Source organism: Schistocerca gregaria, chromosome 2, assembly GCF_023897955.1.
Source record: "Schistocerca gregaria isolate iqSchGreg1 chromosome 2, iqSchGreg1.2, whole genome shotgun sequence".
Taxonomy (NCBI): domain Eukaryota; kingdom Metazoa; phylum Arthropoda; class Insecta; order Orthoptera; family Acrididae; genus Schistocerca; species Schistocerca gregaria.
Genome location: NC_064921.1, coordinates 245997010 through 246014608, shown reverse-complemented (window position 1 = coordinate 246014608; position 17599 = coordinate 245997010). Strand labels below are relative to the sequence as shown.

General features: G+C 39.4%; 1 protein-coding gene across 2 annotated transcripts in view; it reads left to right on the top strand.

Moving 5' to 3' along the window:
- Positions 1-17599, top strand: part of LOC126336780 (sphingomyelin phosphodiesterase-like) — a 123323-nt gene that overhangs the window by 84925 nt on the left and 20799 nt on the right. For both annotated transcript variants that reach the window (XM_050000798.1, XM_050000799.1), the window contains 3 exons: positions 1768-1940; positions 4248-4442; positions 11928-12098. In XM_050000798.1, the coding sequence (XP_049856755.1) occupies positions 1768-1940; positions 4248-4442; positions 11928-12098 (539 nt within the window). The remainder of the gene's footprint in view (positions 1-1767; positions 1941-4247; positions 4443-11927; positions 12099-17599) is intronic.

Below are 17599 nucleotides of genomic sequence, written 5' to 3'. Positions count from 1 at the left end.
ACATTCTCCACCAGTGTTTTTACTACCTCTTTTCATGTTCTGAATTGAGGACTATCCTTCCCACAACACTTCGTGCCCCTCCCATAGTGGTATTCTGCCACCCGCCAAACCTACAAAATATCCTTGTCCATTCCTACTCCAAACCCCTTGCCTCATGGCTCATATCCCTGCAGTAGACCTAGGTGCAAGACCTGTCTTATGCATCTGACACTACCACCATTTCTATGCCTGTCACAGGCAACTCCTATCACATCAAAGGCAGGACTGCCAGTGAAAGCAATCATATGATCCACAAACTGAGCTCTAACCATTGTGCTGCTTTCTGTGTGGACATGACCACCAACACACCATCTGCTCATATGTATGGCTACCAACAAACTTTGGCCAAGAGATAGCTCGACCACCCACTTGATGAACATGCTGCCCAACACATTGTGCTTCTTTTCAGTGATTGTCTCACAGCCTGTGACATCTGCGTGCTTCCTACCAACACCAAAGTTTCCGAATGGCACAGGTGAGAACTCTCCCTGCAATACATCCTTGTATTCCCATAACGCCCTGGCCCCAACGTTCACTAGTCTCTGTCCTTCACCTACTTATCTCTTTCCCTGCTCCCTCTCCAGAACTACAAGCCTTGTATTCCAGCAACACACCCACTAGTCTTCTTCTCCTTCTCTACTTCTTTCCTTTTCCACTCCCATATTTTCCCTTCCCTCCCCCTCCAAATCTCCCAGCTGCACCTAGCAACCCTACCCTATCCCCAACATATGCCTGCTCCCATAAGCAGCAATACACTTTCCTCTACGACTGCCTTGATATCCCTCACCCTTCCCACTCAAACCTCCTCCTTAGCCCCACCACCCAAGCCAGATTGCTTCTATCACCAAGTGCAGTTGCAAACCACAGCCTGGTCACAGCAGCCAGAGACAGTTGTCATGCATGTATGAGTTGTGCTTGTGTGAATGTGTGTGTTTTTCTTCTTCAGAAGAAGTCCTTTTTACTAAAAAAATTTATATTTAGCAGTCTTTCCATTGTGCCTGCCTGTGACTCAATGTATGTTCTATATGGTCAGTAGCAATGTATTGTGATTATTCTGCCCCGGACTTTCCATTGTTTGATTTTTCTTAGTACATAAATCTTATTTCACTTTCATTCACTTCAATCTGCAGTATGGCATACTGTTACAGGAAATCCTCCAAGAGTTATGTTTATTTTTAGATGCCAGAAGAAGGCAGCTAGATACATGTTATGATTGGCACCCAGAAATTCATGCAGAAACTACTTTCAATTTCCTAACATAATTACAGCACCTAGGGAAAAAATCTCTTTGTAATTGTTATGGAAGCAATTTATTTTCAGTGGACATGTATGTGAGTGATTAATGTATGAATCTTGCCAGCAGTGGATATTTTGATGATGTCAATTAATGTTTGGATTTTAATCCACAAGAAAGTTTGTCTGTTAATGTCACATGGAATGAGTGTGCTGTGAGCTTCCTCTGAACTCATTCTGTAATTGTCTTAATATTTTAATGCAATTTTCCCCCTTTGTTACACAATAAATTTTATTCTTCTATCAGAAGACAGAGACTGCATACCGGTACTCTGACATAAGTATTAAAAACTGCTTGTACTGGAAAAACCTTCCATGGCTCAGTTACTTTAAAAATAAGAGTCTTATGTGATAGTAAATAACAAGATATTATGTGAATTTAAGTTATATATGAATGTTTGGGCAATGCAAATTCTGATATTCTTCGTTCCACAGGAAATCAGTTATGTTTACTTTACTGGTGATGTAATTGACCATGGAGTGTGGGAGACAAGTAAAGAAAGGAATAATGAGTCATTCCAACTTTTTTATCCAACACTGAAACAAGCATTCAATGATGCCCCTGTTTTTCCAGCAGTTGGGAATCATGACGCACATCCTCAGAACCAGTAAGTCCAATTCCCTATGTACTAGAGGGATTGCCAAATTTGTCTTCAGTTTAAAAGATAATTTTAAAAGTATAATTACTTTTTCTAATCCTTTGAAATAAGAAAGAACAACATCCTTTGAACTAAATTTATAATATAGTCAATGCAGACTTTAGTATATCATTCTAAATCAAAAACCTCTTTTCAGAAGCAGAGGAATATCCTGAAGCACCCTGAATGCTTGGGAACCAACATAAGGATGTTACTATTTGCCATTTTATCATTGGAGAACACATGAATTTTAACAATAAAGCTTATTGTAGTCAAATGCTCTCATAAATTCTTTATGACTGAAGGGGTTTCAACTGATAAGTGATTTTAAAAGCCCATAGATATAGCTCATGCAGGATATGTTGGCCAATGTGCTGTGACCAGTTTTCATCCAAAGCACTGGGTGAGATCATTCATTTGTTCATAAGGGGAGGCTGATAATTGCTTCCACCTTTTGGCTGGTCAGCAATGACAGAATCAAGGTGTACATTCTGCAGTCTTCCTCACATGATTTTACAGAAGCTATTCGGTAGAAAAATTTATTTTTGCTTTCCTTACAGCTTTATGTGTCAGTTTCATGATGGTGGTTATTGTGATATTTATGTGAGAGTAAGACACTGCACAAAGTTCCGAAAAGTGTGCAACGAAAAATGGAGGTCATCATAATCTTGCATTTGGTCCACATTACATTTTATTTGTTGCCTATGAAATTTAGCTAACATATTGAATTTTTCCTTAGACTTAGACAATCTTGAGAAAATTGATTTGATGTAGCAACTCATTTGTAATTGTGCTGCACCAGCAATAAAGTCAGAATGGTGTGTGTGTGTGTGTGTGTGTGTGTGTGTGTGTGTGTGTGTGTGTGTGTGTGTGTGTGTGTGTGTGTGTGTGTGTGTTCCTAAGGGACCAAACTGCTGAGGTCATCAGTCCCTAGACTTACACACTACTTAAACTAACTTAAATTAACAACAACACACACCCATTCCCAAGGCAGGACTTGAACCTCCAGCGGGAGGGGCCACACAGTTCATGACATGATGCCTCCAACCACACAGTCACTCCACGCGGCTGGCACACAAAGGGGAGAGTACTTTACCATATCTTTATTATATAAAACTTAATATCTAACATGTTACTTGAATAAGTACAGGCTTTTTTGGCACAAGAATGAAAATTTTAAGGCCCATCGATAGCTGCTGAAACAAGAAATGCTATGGGTTTTGCAAAAACATATGTGAAGACATTACATGTCTTTTTGTACCAAGGATGTGCTTTTTCATACGCTACTGACTTTACTTTTCCTCAGTTCCTCACTTAATAAACCACTGTTACACAATTCTCTCACAGTTGTGTCTTCACAACGTATTAGTGAGGTGATATAATGTAAGCTCTACTGTTTTGGCAAAATAAGCAAATTTTGACATGGAAACCAAAAAAAAGTTGGTTTTACTTAGAATCTGCCACACATGATGCTTCTCTGAAACTTACAAATGGTTAACAAGCCAGGCAAAAATAAATCCCTGCAGTTTCAGCGGAATTCTTTTTAGATACTAACGAAAGCAGAGGTGACAATAGATCTCTTTGAATGGTCATCATGTAAGTATAGGCATGGAGGGGTACCACTCAATATTTATAAATATTTACAAAAAATGTGAGCATAGGCTTCAATTTAGAATGGCACTTCCCTCCAGCTCTTGACATTTCCCCTGCAGTGCTCTGAGCAGCCCCCTATCACTGCTGGTCTCCTCATGCTTCCCCAGACAACTGCGCATCTAGCGGCCACGGAATTTTGCACTCACTATACTTCTTAGCTAATGTCATCATAAGAACCTTCTGGGAGTTTGTTGATAGAAGACTGTTTCTGATTACTGCACTCGGTAGGAAACTTTTCATGTTTACATTGTTATCGATAGAGAGCAACAGCAAGCACATTACATTTAACAATAAAATTTCAAATAGAAATCTCATATAAATGGTGACTCTTCACACCTTCTGATGCAGCCATCAACCAAAAAGCATCTATGGTGTACTGAAAATGACCTATCAGGTGATAACCGTTTGCAGATTAAATAATTTATGGGAGCATTTATCTGCAGTAAACTTTATTGGTAACATGGGGATGATATACTACAGGACATTCACTTAAGCACAAATTGCATCATGGGTGTCTGAGCTGTACTTGTGTGAATGTCCGTCCTGGACTTTCCATTGTTTAAGGTTAAATAAATATGATTCAGACTGTATTTTTTTATGGTCAGTCTATAATTTTTAAAACAGGTATGCGCCTGATGATGTGACAGATGAAGCTGTGTCCACTAAATGGCTGTATGAAACAATGGCAAACCTGTGGCAGACATGGTTACCAGCTGATATAGTACCAACTGTTACAAAGGGAGGATATTATACAACCCTTGTGAGGCCAGGTCTTCGGATCATATCTCTCAACAACAACGTGTGCTATAAATATAATTGGTGAGCAAGTTGGATTTCTTACACTTCTGAATTCACCTTTCATTACAATTATCTTAATTTTACACAATTTTACACCAAACAGCAGTTGATTTTGGGCTGATTTAGAATAAAAACTCGTGTTTTGTTCTTATAATATAATGAATCAGCATGGAAACTTGCTTCATATAATAATCTGACTGTTGATAGATTGGCATATGGTAAATTATCCATTCCACCACAATCACTACTGAAATTGTTATCTTCATTTGCATAGCACAGCAAATTTTAGTTACAGGGGAGGAGTATAACATTACTTCTATATTCGAGATGGCCTTAGAAGATCCCTGATAGCTTGCAGCACTGTCACCATCTTTCACTTGTGAAGTACAAATAGCTACATGCAGAAACAGTTGCTATCTATGGATCTGTGACAACACTGTAGTGTTGCTACAGAGATGTTCACGAAATAGCATTATGTTATTGGTTAACAGAGGCATGCAAAGCTGCCACATCCAGCCCACTGCAACTATCAGGGGTCACCTTATGCTGACTTAACAACAGTCTATTTCTTAAGACAGCATGACAAAAGATGGAGAAAATGCAGAATCCAATTTTCACTGCGATAACTTGTGAGTTTGTGCTTTAATGTTCAATACTGAGCACAAAAATATTATTTAGAGAGGCATATTTCTATTCATGTATCAACAGGCAAAGGATATCAGTTCATTTTATGTTATGATTTTGCTATATTATTTTATAGTGTGCAAATGTATAAACACAAAAATTAGACGCATTCAAATCAGAAGTGTCTTCTTTATACGTAGTTCTCTCATATATTTGTTCAGTATCAACTGCATCAGGATGGCATCAAGGTATATTTCATTATGTACATCACCCTCAAGAATATGCTCAAAATTGATTTCAATTTTTGTTACATTCTCAATATCAAGGACCTATATCAAGAAGATAAGGGAGACACAGAGCTATAAACTGTTCATGAGAAGAGTCATTAACAAGTTATTGAAGCAGGGTGTCTCACAAAAGATGCTTGGGAGGGGTCTACAAGTCACAGGGTGCATTTGTCAGCTGTTGCCACTGATTCTGCTGGTTGCCACTATGTGTAGTTCTCGGACACCAAACTTTGGATGTGCACCATACACTGTGCAACTGAGTGTATTGGTGTTTTCTTTTGAGTTTGTTTGTCAAGTTCAATTGCATCAAATATTATTGCTGGACATCCTTATTAGAACAGCGTCAAGTCTGGAACTTTTGCTGCAGTTATGTCACTGGGCCCAGTACCCAGACAGGAACACAGTGCGCATATTTTCTATACTGTGCGACTGACTGTTTGAGTGTTTTGCTTTGAGTTTCTTGTCGAGTTTCCATTCAGTATGGTATAAACGAAGCATCACTGAGTGTTTCTTTTGTTTAACTATGCAGAAACAGAATCATATGTAGAATATGAGCTAGAATTCACACAAGAATTTCTCAGTGTGCATGTTCCCGATGTTTTGATGATACACAGATTAATGGAGACATTTCGTGAGACTGGATCTGTGTTACACAAACAGAGATCTAAAGAACATAATGTTTTAACTGAAAATAAATCAGATGTGATAGGGGAGGCCTTGGAAAGAATTGTGAGAAAATCTCTGCAGCGTTTGGCACTTCAGACTGGTGTGTCAAGAGCATCTGCTTTCAGAGCTGTGTACAAACTGAAATTGAAACCACAGAAGATAATGGTAGTGAATCAACTGAGGAGTTCACATACTGTTACTTGACACTGTCATTGCAAGCAGCTGTTACAGTCTGTGCATACTGGGGAAGTTTATCCTGATATGCTTCTACATTCTCAGAACAGTCAACACTGGAGCCAAAAATCCTCATGAATTATGTCAACAACCTCTGCACAAAGTGAAAACAGCAATGTAGTGGGAAATTTGTGCAACACAAATTTTTGGACCGATCTTTCTCCGCAAAACAATGCATTCTGACTGGTATGAGAACAATATACTGTATCCTTTTTTACAAGAACTAACACATAATGAAAAAAAGGACGCACTCCGTCATCAGGCCACAAGTGGCCCATCGAGACCATCTGACCGCCGTGTCATCCTCAGCTGAGGATGCAGATAGGAGGGGTGTGTGGTCAGCACACCGCTCTCCCGGTCGTTACGATGGTTTTCTTTGACTGGAGCCGCTACTATTCAGTCAAGTAGCTCCTCAATTAGCATCACGAGGCTGAGTGCACCCCGAAAAATGGCAACAGCACATGGCAGCTCGGATGGTGACCCATCCAAGTGCCGGCCACGCCCGACAGTGGTTAATGTTGGTGATCTGACGGGAACCGGTGTAGCCACTGCGGCAAGGCCGTTGCCTTACATAATGAAAAGATGTATGGTTATGTCAAGCAGGACAATGCAAGACCACACATTGCCATTACTTCTATGACAGCAATATGAAGTGTTTTTGGTGATAGAATAGTTGAATGGACTCCTCTTTCTCCAGATCTAAATCCATGTGATTTATATCTTTGGGGAATGTTAAAAGACAATGTGTATGCAACCAATCCTAATACACTCAGAGCTGAAAGACAGTTTTGGCAAGTCATTTCCCAGATTGTGGTGGCCAAAATTTGTCAAGTGTTTGCTAATGTGTTCAGGAGATGTCAGGCTCCTCATGACACAGAGAAACATTATTGTGAGCAGCTGCTATAAATAAAAGTAAGTTTAAGTTAATCAGATTTCAATGTTGTTTATGCTTAACTCAGGGGAAGCACACACTCAGCTGACTACCACAAGAAAAGTGTCTGAGAGGTGGGCACAGCGGTGGCTGAGGCCGGTGCCCATGCTGCACAACCCGTGGTCGCTCCCCTCATCTCCCCCACCCTTCCCCCTTCCCCCCCCCCCCCCCCCCCAACCACCACCTCTGCCAAATAATTTTCAGACACCAGCCAGATGCTGTAAGTATTCTCATCTACTGTACTTCAATTGCTGCAATAATTTCTACAAGATGCATAATCTGAATTACACCAGAAAGGCTATGGTGTCATGGCAGAAAGGGTTTGGTTTATTAGTTTGTATACTTACTATATTTTACAAGTATGTAAAATGTGTCTTACAAATATTAAAGCAATAATCAGGTCAATATTTGCTCCAGAGGCATGAGAGCCCACATAAAACTTCAATAGAATCTCTCTCTGCTTTTTTCACAGTTTACAAATGGGTTTTCTTGTACATGTCGCTTCTGATCAAAAGTACCTGGACACCTATTAGTAGACATTAGTATGAGGCATGTCCAACTTTCACCTTTTTGATGGCTTCAACTTTTCCAAGAATACCTTTAATGAGGTGTCTAAATGTCTGTGGAGGGATGGCAGCCCACTCTTCCTCAAGAGCCGAAGCCAGAGAAGGGAGTGACATTGGACACTGAGGTCTGGAGTGTTCTAAATCATCTAAATGTCTTCCATTGGGTTCAGGTTGAGGCACTCGGCAGGCCAGTCCATTTCAGGAATGTTATTGTCCACAGACCACTGCCTCACAGAAGCCGCTTTATGACAATTGCCGTGTCACACTGTTATAAAAAATGACTGTCTTCAAAGTGTTCCTCTATTGTATACAGTACACAGTCTGTAAAATGTGCTCATATCCTTCCATGCCTAGTGTTTTATTAAATGCAATAAGTTCACCTTAACTGTGATAAACATCTCCATACCATAACACAACCACCTCTGTACTTCACTGTTGGCCCTGCACCTGATGACAGATAACTTTCCTAAGGAAGTCACCAAATTCAAACCATTTCATCAGAATGCCATAGGGTATAGTGTGATTCATCACTCCAAATCACTTGTTTCCAATTATACAGGGTCCAATGGCATCTCGCCTTACACCACCTCGACCATCACTTCACTCTGACTGCAGAAATATGCAGCTTATGATGAGCTGCTCTGCCATTGTACCCTATTCTTTTTAACTCCCTAGGCAGTCATTATGCTAGCTGGACTGTTGGTAGCACTTTACTCACAAGTGATTCCTCCACTGATTTCATGCAGTTGTTTTACAACTACCCTCTGAAATGCTTGATGCTCCCTTTCTATTAGTACATGAGGTCTGCCTGATTTTGCTTTAGCTGTGGCTGTTCCTTCATGTTTCCATTTCACAATCACATCACCAACAGTACTTTGTCAGCTTTAAAAGGGGCGAAATGTCCCTGATGGATTTCTTAGTCAGGTGAAGTCCAATGGCTAGTCCACATCTGAAGTCACTGAGCTCTCCTGATTGGGCCATTCTGCTGTTGCTGCTACTTGACTGACAACTCAACATGCCCCAACTCATTTTACACTGGATTGTCCTTTTACACTGGAGGTGGGGTCCACCTCTCATGGCATTTAGTGGTCAGTTACATAGGGGCATCTGGTCATTTTTGATTAGATAGTGTATGTGTTAGAACCAAGTGTGCTTAGCTAATGTAGTGGTTTAGTGCAATGATTTGAAAAAGAATGTCATTCTTAAGCTTAATGGAAATGGTAAATGATGGATGCTAGTGTTTCTGAGGCAAGTGATGTATGATGTTTACACCACACACTATGAAAAATGGAATAAACTTCTTTGGAGCACACTATTTGAATAGCAATAACTACAGCACAAAAATTTCCAAATGAAATATAATTTTACTCTTCAATCTATTATTATCAGATCTACAAAACATTTATATCACCTAATATTATTTTTCTCATACAGATGTGGTATTCTGGTACAAAAAATACCACAATTCCATTTCTTTAAATGCTAGGGACCACTGTGTTGTTTTAGAATGTCACACAGGTGATTTTCAGTGGTATAAGCAAAATAGGGCATTTTGAACCAAACAACCTCTATCATAAACCATTTGATTGTCACATTAAAGTCAATAAAGTTCTTACAGATTCTGAAGTTAACCTCTGCATATTATACTGACACAAATTAACTTTTAACTATACAACTGAGCCACTGAGAATGGTAAGGTTGGGAAAGAACAGAAACAAAGTTTTGAGAAAAATAGATGTTTGTGAAAATCATATTTGTAGACAAGCTAACAATCCCATATGTTTGACCTGTTTCTTAATCAACTCCCAGTGTCCTATATTAACTATGAGAAATAATTTATCAACTTTTATGTTGCGAATTTTTAAATAACATTTAGGATTATTATTATTATTATTATTATTAGTATTAATTCATAAAAACTTTATATATACACTAATGATAATAGTGTCATTTTGAAATCTGTAATTAATGTAAAATTAAATCAGAAAATAAACAACAGATACTAAATGCACTCCACACACACACACACACACACACACACACACACACACACACACACACACACACACAATCATGACCTATGCAAATACTTCATGATCCTCATTACCACCATTTTCATTAAGAATATTCAGTGGCTTGAGATTCAGGTAAAACTGTCAGTTCACTTCAGGCATGAAATCTAGTAATTACGTTAAGTCTTTCAGTTTCAAGGTTGATATTTGCCCTCCATGTACATTTTTGGCCACTAGCTTTTTCAAGGTGTCTTCAAACTGTGGGGAAATGACAAATAGTGGTCTCGCTCAACAAGACTTGCAGATCAAGATGGGCTCCCAAGACTCATAAGCAGTCTATGTTACTTTAAACAACAGTTTCCAGCAACCAATTGAAAACTTAATCATTGTAGAATTTCTGAAGTGTGCATTTTTTTAATGTACATCAACTTTTGGTTTGATAGTAAAGTCAGTAGTGCCCGTAAATGTTCTGAAACCCATTTTACAGACTACAAAAGGTTTAGTAGCCTAGCTTTCTGTATCACATGACACCAACAAACATGTGAAAAAAACTGAAAGACATTTCTCTTCATTTTTCAAATTTGACCGTATTTATTATCACATAGCAGAAAATGTTTTGTGCTTTGGGCACATATCCAGAGAAGTTGGTGAGACAGCTTTTCATGACATTTTGCATTTTCAGTGTGAGCCTACAGCACAGATAAGGCTGGTTCAACATAAGATCAGCAGGTGTCAGGGGCGTGCTCACGTGCTACTACAGATTCAAAATCAACGGCAGTTTGCTTTAGAGCCTTGTGATTCTCAGTGTCTCAATTACTAAGGATTCTTGGTAAGGAGGATGCAACATGTTATTTCAGTTTAACTGAGGTAGCAGTAATTTTGGCCATGCCCAAGGGAAGTGTGTTGAAATCCTTGCAGTTCATGTTGAATACTAATTGCCTGACAGAAGACATTAATAATGTCAGAATTTTCTCAGATAATGAAGTGCTAGCCAGTCGGATCCTGATAAGATTTCAGAGTGGTGCAAAAATTGGCAACTTGCTTTAGATGTTCACAGTTTTCAGTTTGTGAAAACATAATGTCTTATGACTATGATATACTTTCACTCATGACGTGTGATATCTGAGAGCATGCATCCATACAGTTCATAGACATGCTTATAGAGGCCACATGGGATCAGGCCCTTGGTGCACTCTAGTTAGCCACCAAAGAAACAATATTATTTAAATGATCACACAAATGCACGGCCTATTCTTTACACTGTATAGTTGTACCCAGTCAATGTGTTCAGTGCTACGCACAACCTTATCTTACATGTTGCTCTATAAAGTACTATGTTCCATAAATTATGTTTGTTCTTGCTATAACAGACTAAAGTATCAATGAGTCACAAGAATCCCCATAGACAGTTGTAGGAATATATGCGGATATAAAATGCAATGGCAAGATAGGTCTAACCACTAGGAAAGAAAGTGACAGATTTTGGATACTGGGAAAATTGAATCAGTATGCAAAGGGGTTGTTCTAGGTTATTCTAGAATACTGATTAAGTGTGTTAGACCCATACCAAATAAAACTAACAAAAAATTTGAATGGATACAAAGAATGACAACATAAATAGTCAGGGGTTTTGTTTTACTCACAGGAGAGTTCTACAGAAATGCTGATGTCCTGTCAACTACCTTCACAAGCCTACATAAAATGTTTGAAGAATGAGTATTGAGTGAGGAACCTAGTAATATATGTATCTCTCCAGCAGGATCTATTGAAACAAAGTTAGACTAACGACAGAGTGCACAGCAGTTGTTCTTCAAAAGCTCCATATACAGTTGGAATAAGAAGAAACCCTAACATGTGGTACAGTGGGATGTACCCTCTGCCATGAACTTTTCAATGGTTTGCAGACTATGGGTGTTGATGTAGACACAGGAGTGGCACTCTGTATATGTGTGTGTGTGTGTGTGTGTGTGTGTGTGTGTGTGTGTGTGTGTGTGTGTGTGAGAGAGAGAGAGAGAGAGAGAGAGAGAGAGAGAGAGAGAGAGAGAGAGAGAGAGAGAGAGAGAGAAGAGAGAGAGAGAGAGACAGAGAGAGAGAGAGAGAAAGGGAGGGAGGGGAAATTAGGTAAAAAATGATCTATATTTATGTTTCTGAATTTCAATACAACAATATAACTTATTGTTTCATAGGTGGATTCATTACAAGCCTGCAGATCCATATGCACAGCTCAAGTGGTTAGCAGAAACATTACTTGCAGCTGAAGCAGCAGGAGAAAAAGTACACATTCTTGGCCACATACCATCAGGAGATAGTAACTGCTATTCAACATGGTCAAGAGAATACAACAGAATAGTTGATCGGTATGTCACTGTAAAAACATTACAAAATATGTAACGGGTCATTGTTCATATTGATCTACAGTACTATCTTCTCTGTTTCTGTGGACACAATAAATAATCACAAAATTATGTCCTTTCAACAACTTGGTCACTCGGTTCTGTGAAAGTCATGATGACTTACAATAGACAGTATCAGGTGGTCTGGTTGGTCAGCATCCGAGATGGTGCACGCCCTGTGCACCAATGTTTTTAGTACCCCATTCCTCTGCGAAGGGCGGTGGCAGCTATTTGCATGCAAATACAGGTTGATGTGCATTTTCTTCCTGTATACCAGGGTGCCATCCACTCTTCTTTTGACCATGATGTCCAGGAATGGTAAACTTCCTTCTGCTTTGGTCTCCATAGTCAATCTGATGTTCGGATGTATGGAATTAAGGTGAGAAGGAAGTCTAGGAGCTTGTCCCTTCCATGAAGCCATATCACGAACGAGTCATCAACATATGTTGCACCATGAGCTGGAACACCTCAGAACTGTATTTCGAAAAAAAGGGTACTCGGAATGGCAGATCAGATGCGCTCTCTGCCCCACCTCTACAGTACAACATGTGGGGATGGACGAAGTGACAGAGGAAGAGATAGTCACTGCCTATATAGCATATACTGGCTCAGTATCAGTGAAAATAGGATGAATATTGAGGAAACACCGAGTAGGAACTGTCTTTTGTTCACCCAATAAAACACGAGCATTATTGGGAAGTGTCAAAGATGACCGCAGTTTGTGGAAGGCCAGCATATACCAGATTCCCTGTGAGTTTGGGAGACTTACATTGGACAGACAGTGCGCACCATCAAAGATTGTTGCCGAGAACATCAGAGGCACACTCGACTTATATACCCCAACAAGTCGGCAATCACAGAGAACTGTTTGTCCGAAAATCACGAAATGGACTACCAACATACCAGGGTCTTGGCACAGACATCTAAATTTTGGGACATCAAAGTTAGAGAGGCTATTGAAATTCGTACCAGGGACGGACTCATCAACAGAGATTGTGGCTATTACCTCACCAAGGCATGGGAACCAGCACTGCATCTACTTAAAAAGAGGCACAGGAAAGAAAACGAATGAGTGACCAGGGCGGACGAGGCAGTTACACCGATGCCACCACAGATGCCTGACTCTCAACAGCCACCAACGCACAGCCGCGGGTGCTGACCGTGGAGAGAACGCCTTGTGAAAGAAGGGGATTTAGGACAGCCACCCACCCTCAGGAGCTCAGTTCGTCAGCACACCTGATGATGGCGACATGTCTGAGCACCGAAATAATGTGCCTGTTGGACACTATGGACCGGCAGTACACCTGTGGACTGTTAGAGAAAGAAATATGCCAGTAGAAGTTCAAGAATCACATACTTCATCTTGGTTGCCTAAATCATTTACTCCCTCTTCCTAGCCCAGTGGTGACTCAGCATCACATAGGTCACTTGTATCCATGGCTTTAGAATCAGAAAAATAATCAATAATCAATAATAATACATCTCATAGCTCTTTATTTTGGGGGCAATAGGCCTACATATAGGTCTCTTGTTCCTGTGAAGTGACTTTATTCTTTACTTTCTCAATGTCTTCCTTCTTTGGGGCAATGGTTACTGTTCTAATTTTCCTCTCCTCCATCTTTTGCTGCTTTCTTTTCTTGGGTCAGCTCTTGGGAAATGATGAATCATGTCTGGATGACAGCCTGGTTCTTGCAGTCTGTAGATGACTGTGTTTCAAGAAGGGGTTGTTCTGAGTTTTTGCGAGTTGGACTAACCAAGTCTGTGTTATCATTTGATCTGTCAGTGATGCTTGAGATAGCCATCTCATCAGTGTCAAAAAAATTTCATTCTGGGCAACCAGTCTCAAAACACAAAATCCACTGATAAAGTTTCTGGGCAAAATGCTTTTGGATAGGCTATTCCTACAAGGACTTTAATCTGATAAAGTGTCAAAGATTTTTCTGTATTCCCAGGTGTTAACACCCAGCCATTCATGACAGTGTTGAAGTTAGTTTTGCATCGTCCAGATCCTTTCTTATTGAGAGGCTGCATCTTATGGCTTGCACGGGTTGAAAATTCATCATGAAAATTCCTGACTCTTTTGCTAATGTTACTGCTGGGATGCTAATATGGCTTTCATGATTGTCCATTAGTAAAACCACAGAGCTTTCTCAACTGGGCTTGGCATGTCAGATAAAATGCTTCAAAAGAATTGTTGGACTATTGCCACATTCATGCCTCTTTCCCACAATGTGCACAGTTTCACAAATAAAGCCAGAGGCTCAAGCAAGGCTGGTTGCAGCAGTTCATTGGAGCGCCTCTTATGAAAATCTTTTAACCACTGTAATCCACCTTTCTCTTTGGTTTTCCAGGATGGAGGAACATTTTTATTGTTGGTCACGACATACTGGTATGCCAACTGCTTTGCAATCATCAGACTCAGACCATGGTCTTCTTGACAGCTTCTTTTATATATTTAACCAGCAATAGTTCATCCTCCTTGAAAATTTTCAGCACAGCCAAGTTAGGTGAATATATAAACTTTCCCTCTCCAGATCCTCTGGACTGTTTTAAGTCAAAAATCAGTGTAGATTTTTTGGTGCCTTTCCTATAGCCATAACTACCAACTTCACAGCATTCACTGTTTCCTTCATATTTCTTTCAATACTTTTTTTCCGGTTACTCCTGCCTTACTTCTTGGCACTCTGTAGTTTTAAAAAATCTTGTTATTGGCTGAATATAAATCGATGACCTGTCAAACATACATGAAATGAGTGGTCGAAGGTACAAGATGCATTGCAGTAAGGTTTTCGCTTAGGACCACATGTCTGTGTTAGGTTATGTTGTAAGTTAAAACTTTTTTACAAATATTTCTCGCTATTAACTCTTTTATGTATCAATAATTATTAATTTAATATTTTTAAAAAATTTATATGATAAAATAACATCCTGAAGTTTATGTATAATACACAGTTTCTAGCTGCAAATGGATAACTTCTTATTTTACAAATTCATTTCAAACAGCTCCACAAAAATGTGTGCATACTGCCTCTATGGCAAAACTGTGACTATGGCAAAACTGTAAACTAGGCCATGCAGTACATCTCTTCACATTTGAGATCTGCTCAAAAAAATTCCAAACTTTTCTTCACAAAATTTCTTTGCTACTACCTTTTACTTATTGTGCATGGTCACCTTCAAAATACTCTCCCCCACAATTAATACACTGCTCAAGATGACATTTCCACTTCCTGAAGCAGTCTTGGTATGCTTCTTGCTGGATTGCTTGAAGCACCATCTGCAAATTTTCTTTTATCTCATCTATTGTTGCAAAAATTGGATTTTCAACTTTGGAAATAAGAAAAAGTCCACAGGGGCCAGGTCTGGACAGTACAGAGGATGAAGCAGTACGGTGATTTCCTTTTAGGTGCAATAGTCACCCACCAACCTGGATGAATGTGTGAGCAAATTATCATGATGCAAGAGCCATGAAATGTCTAGACACATTTCAGGCCATTTCCTTCTCACATTTTCTTGCAGGCTTCACTATACATCCTGATTGTACCAACAATTAACAGTTTGTCCTTGTGGCCTGAATTCATGATGAACTAATCCTTCAACATCAAAGAAAACTATCAGTGTGGTTTTGAAATGTGACCTGATCTGATGAGCTTCTTTTTGTCTTGGAGAACCTTTCCCAATGCATTGTGATGATTGAACCTCAGTCTCAGCATCATAATCATAGACCCATGTCTCATCATCAGTTATGATTCTCTTAAGGAATATCTCATTTCATTTGTGTGATCCACTAGCTCTGTACAGGTTGTGAAGTGAAGGTCTTTCTGGTCTTGACTCGTGTGTTGCAGGATGAACTTGGTGGCAACACATGCCATTCCAAGATGCTGTGTCAGGATTTCGTGACATGATTAAATTGAAATATTACAGTCTTCTGCAGTCTCTCAGACAGTCAGCCTTCTATTGGCATGCACAATTATATTGAGATTCCTGGCATGAGTATTGTTGATAGATGTCGAAGGGCGTCCCGAAAGAGTGCCATCTTTAACTTCTGTGCAGCCATTTTAAAAAAAATATGAACTATTTGTAACACCAAGAATGGCTTAAGCACTCATACCATAGAGTTACTGCATCATTTGGCGTTTGTTTGTATGGGTTTTCTTGAGTTTCACACAAAATTTAATGCAGATATGTTGCTCCTCTAACCCTGCCATCTCAAAATTCACAAACTGTGTGACGCAACATTCTACTCAATACACTGCTGAACAATAACTAACAGACATACAACAAAGAAACTTGCAGCATTTACACATTAAGGGCAGGTGTTTGTAGGGATGCCAGCCGCATTTCATTCCAACACACCAATGGTTCAAAATTATGAATGTTCTGGAATTTTTTGAATAGACCTCTTACAGATGTCTCCAAAAGCCTCAGTGGTCAAAGGTACATTCTGGTCAAACATACACAATCTTCCCCTATAATGCTAAATACTCTGTTATATACTTCACACTGGTTCACAGAATATTTACACAGATGAAACTTTTGTTCGGCTCATAAGTAAATATCATTCTCCCACTATTTTCAATAATTTTGTAGGTAACAGGATCCAAGCCCTGAAATGGTTGTGTGTTAGGTGTTATGTTGCAGCAGACTTTGTACTTCTGGCTTCTGAAACTAAACTATCCAGTGTTGATGAGAATAGATCTATTTAGATGTTTTCATCTGTCACTTCACTGATCATTATGTTTTGAGAGTGGTTATAACACAGAATCATGACCACAATTTAATATAGCTTTAGCATTCTTTGACTGAAGAAGGAGAGCTTTCTTCTAACAGATACACTGGAGATCAAGCAGCCCCAAATGACTCATTTCTTTCATCTGATAAGGTACAGTAACTTTCATGGCATCAGTATACTCCTTCAGTACACAGATTGGTTATTTTGGAGAGAGTATTTGAGCCTTAACTTTCTAAATTTTGGTACTAATTTCATACTTTTTCAAAGTATGTGGTCAGTTTTATTTATTCTTTGCTGCAGATATTTTATACTTAACATACTCTTGTAGGAAATGCAGTACCAGTGGGAAAGCATACATAATAAATGGCACATGCAAATGGGTGGACAAATCCTTAATTTATTTACTAGACAGAATTACATCATGTGTACACCGGCCAGAGGTTCAGTACATACTAAACTGTGAAAGATTCTATTGTTCACTCTACCGCATAGGGCAGTGAACATTCGGGGATAGCCACAGTGGGCAGTCCAGGCCGACCGCATGGCTGGGAATTCCATGTTGACGCTGTGTTGAGGACTGTGCTTTGTGTCAATGAAGGAGATTTGTATGCCGGGAGTGCCAAAGATGGCGGACTTTGTGAAACCATAATGGCAGACATTTCACAGTTCAAGTAGAAATTAATAATAGCCGGAGGAATCATGATACCTTAAAAAGAAACACGTACATTACCAT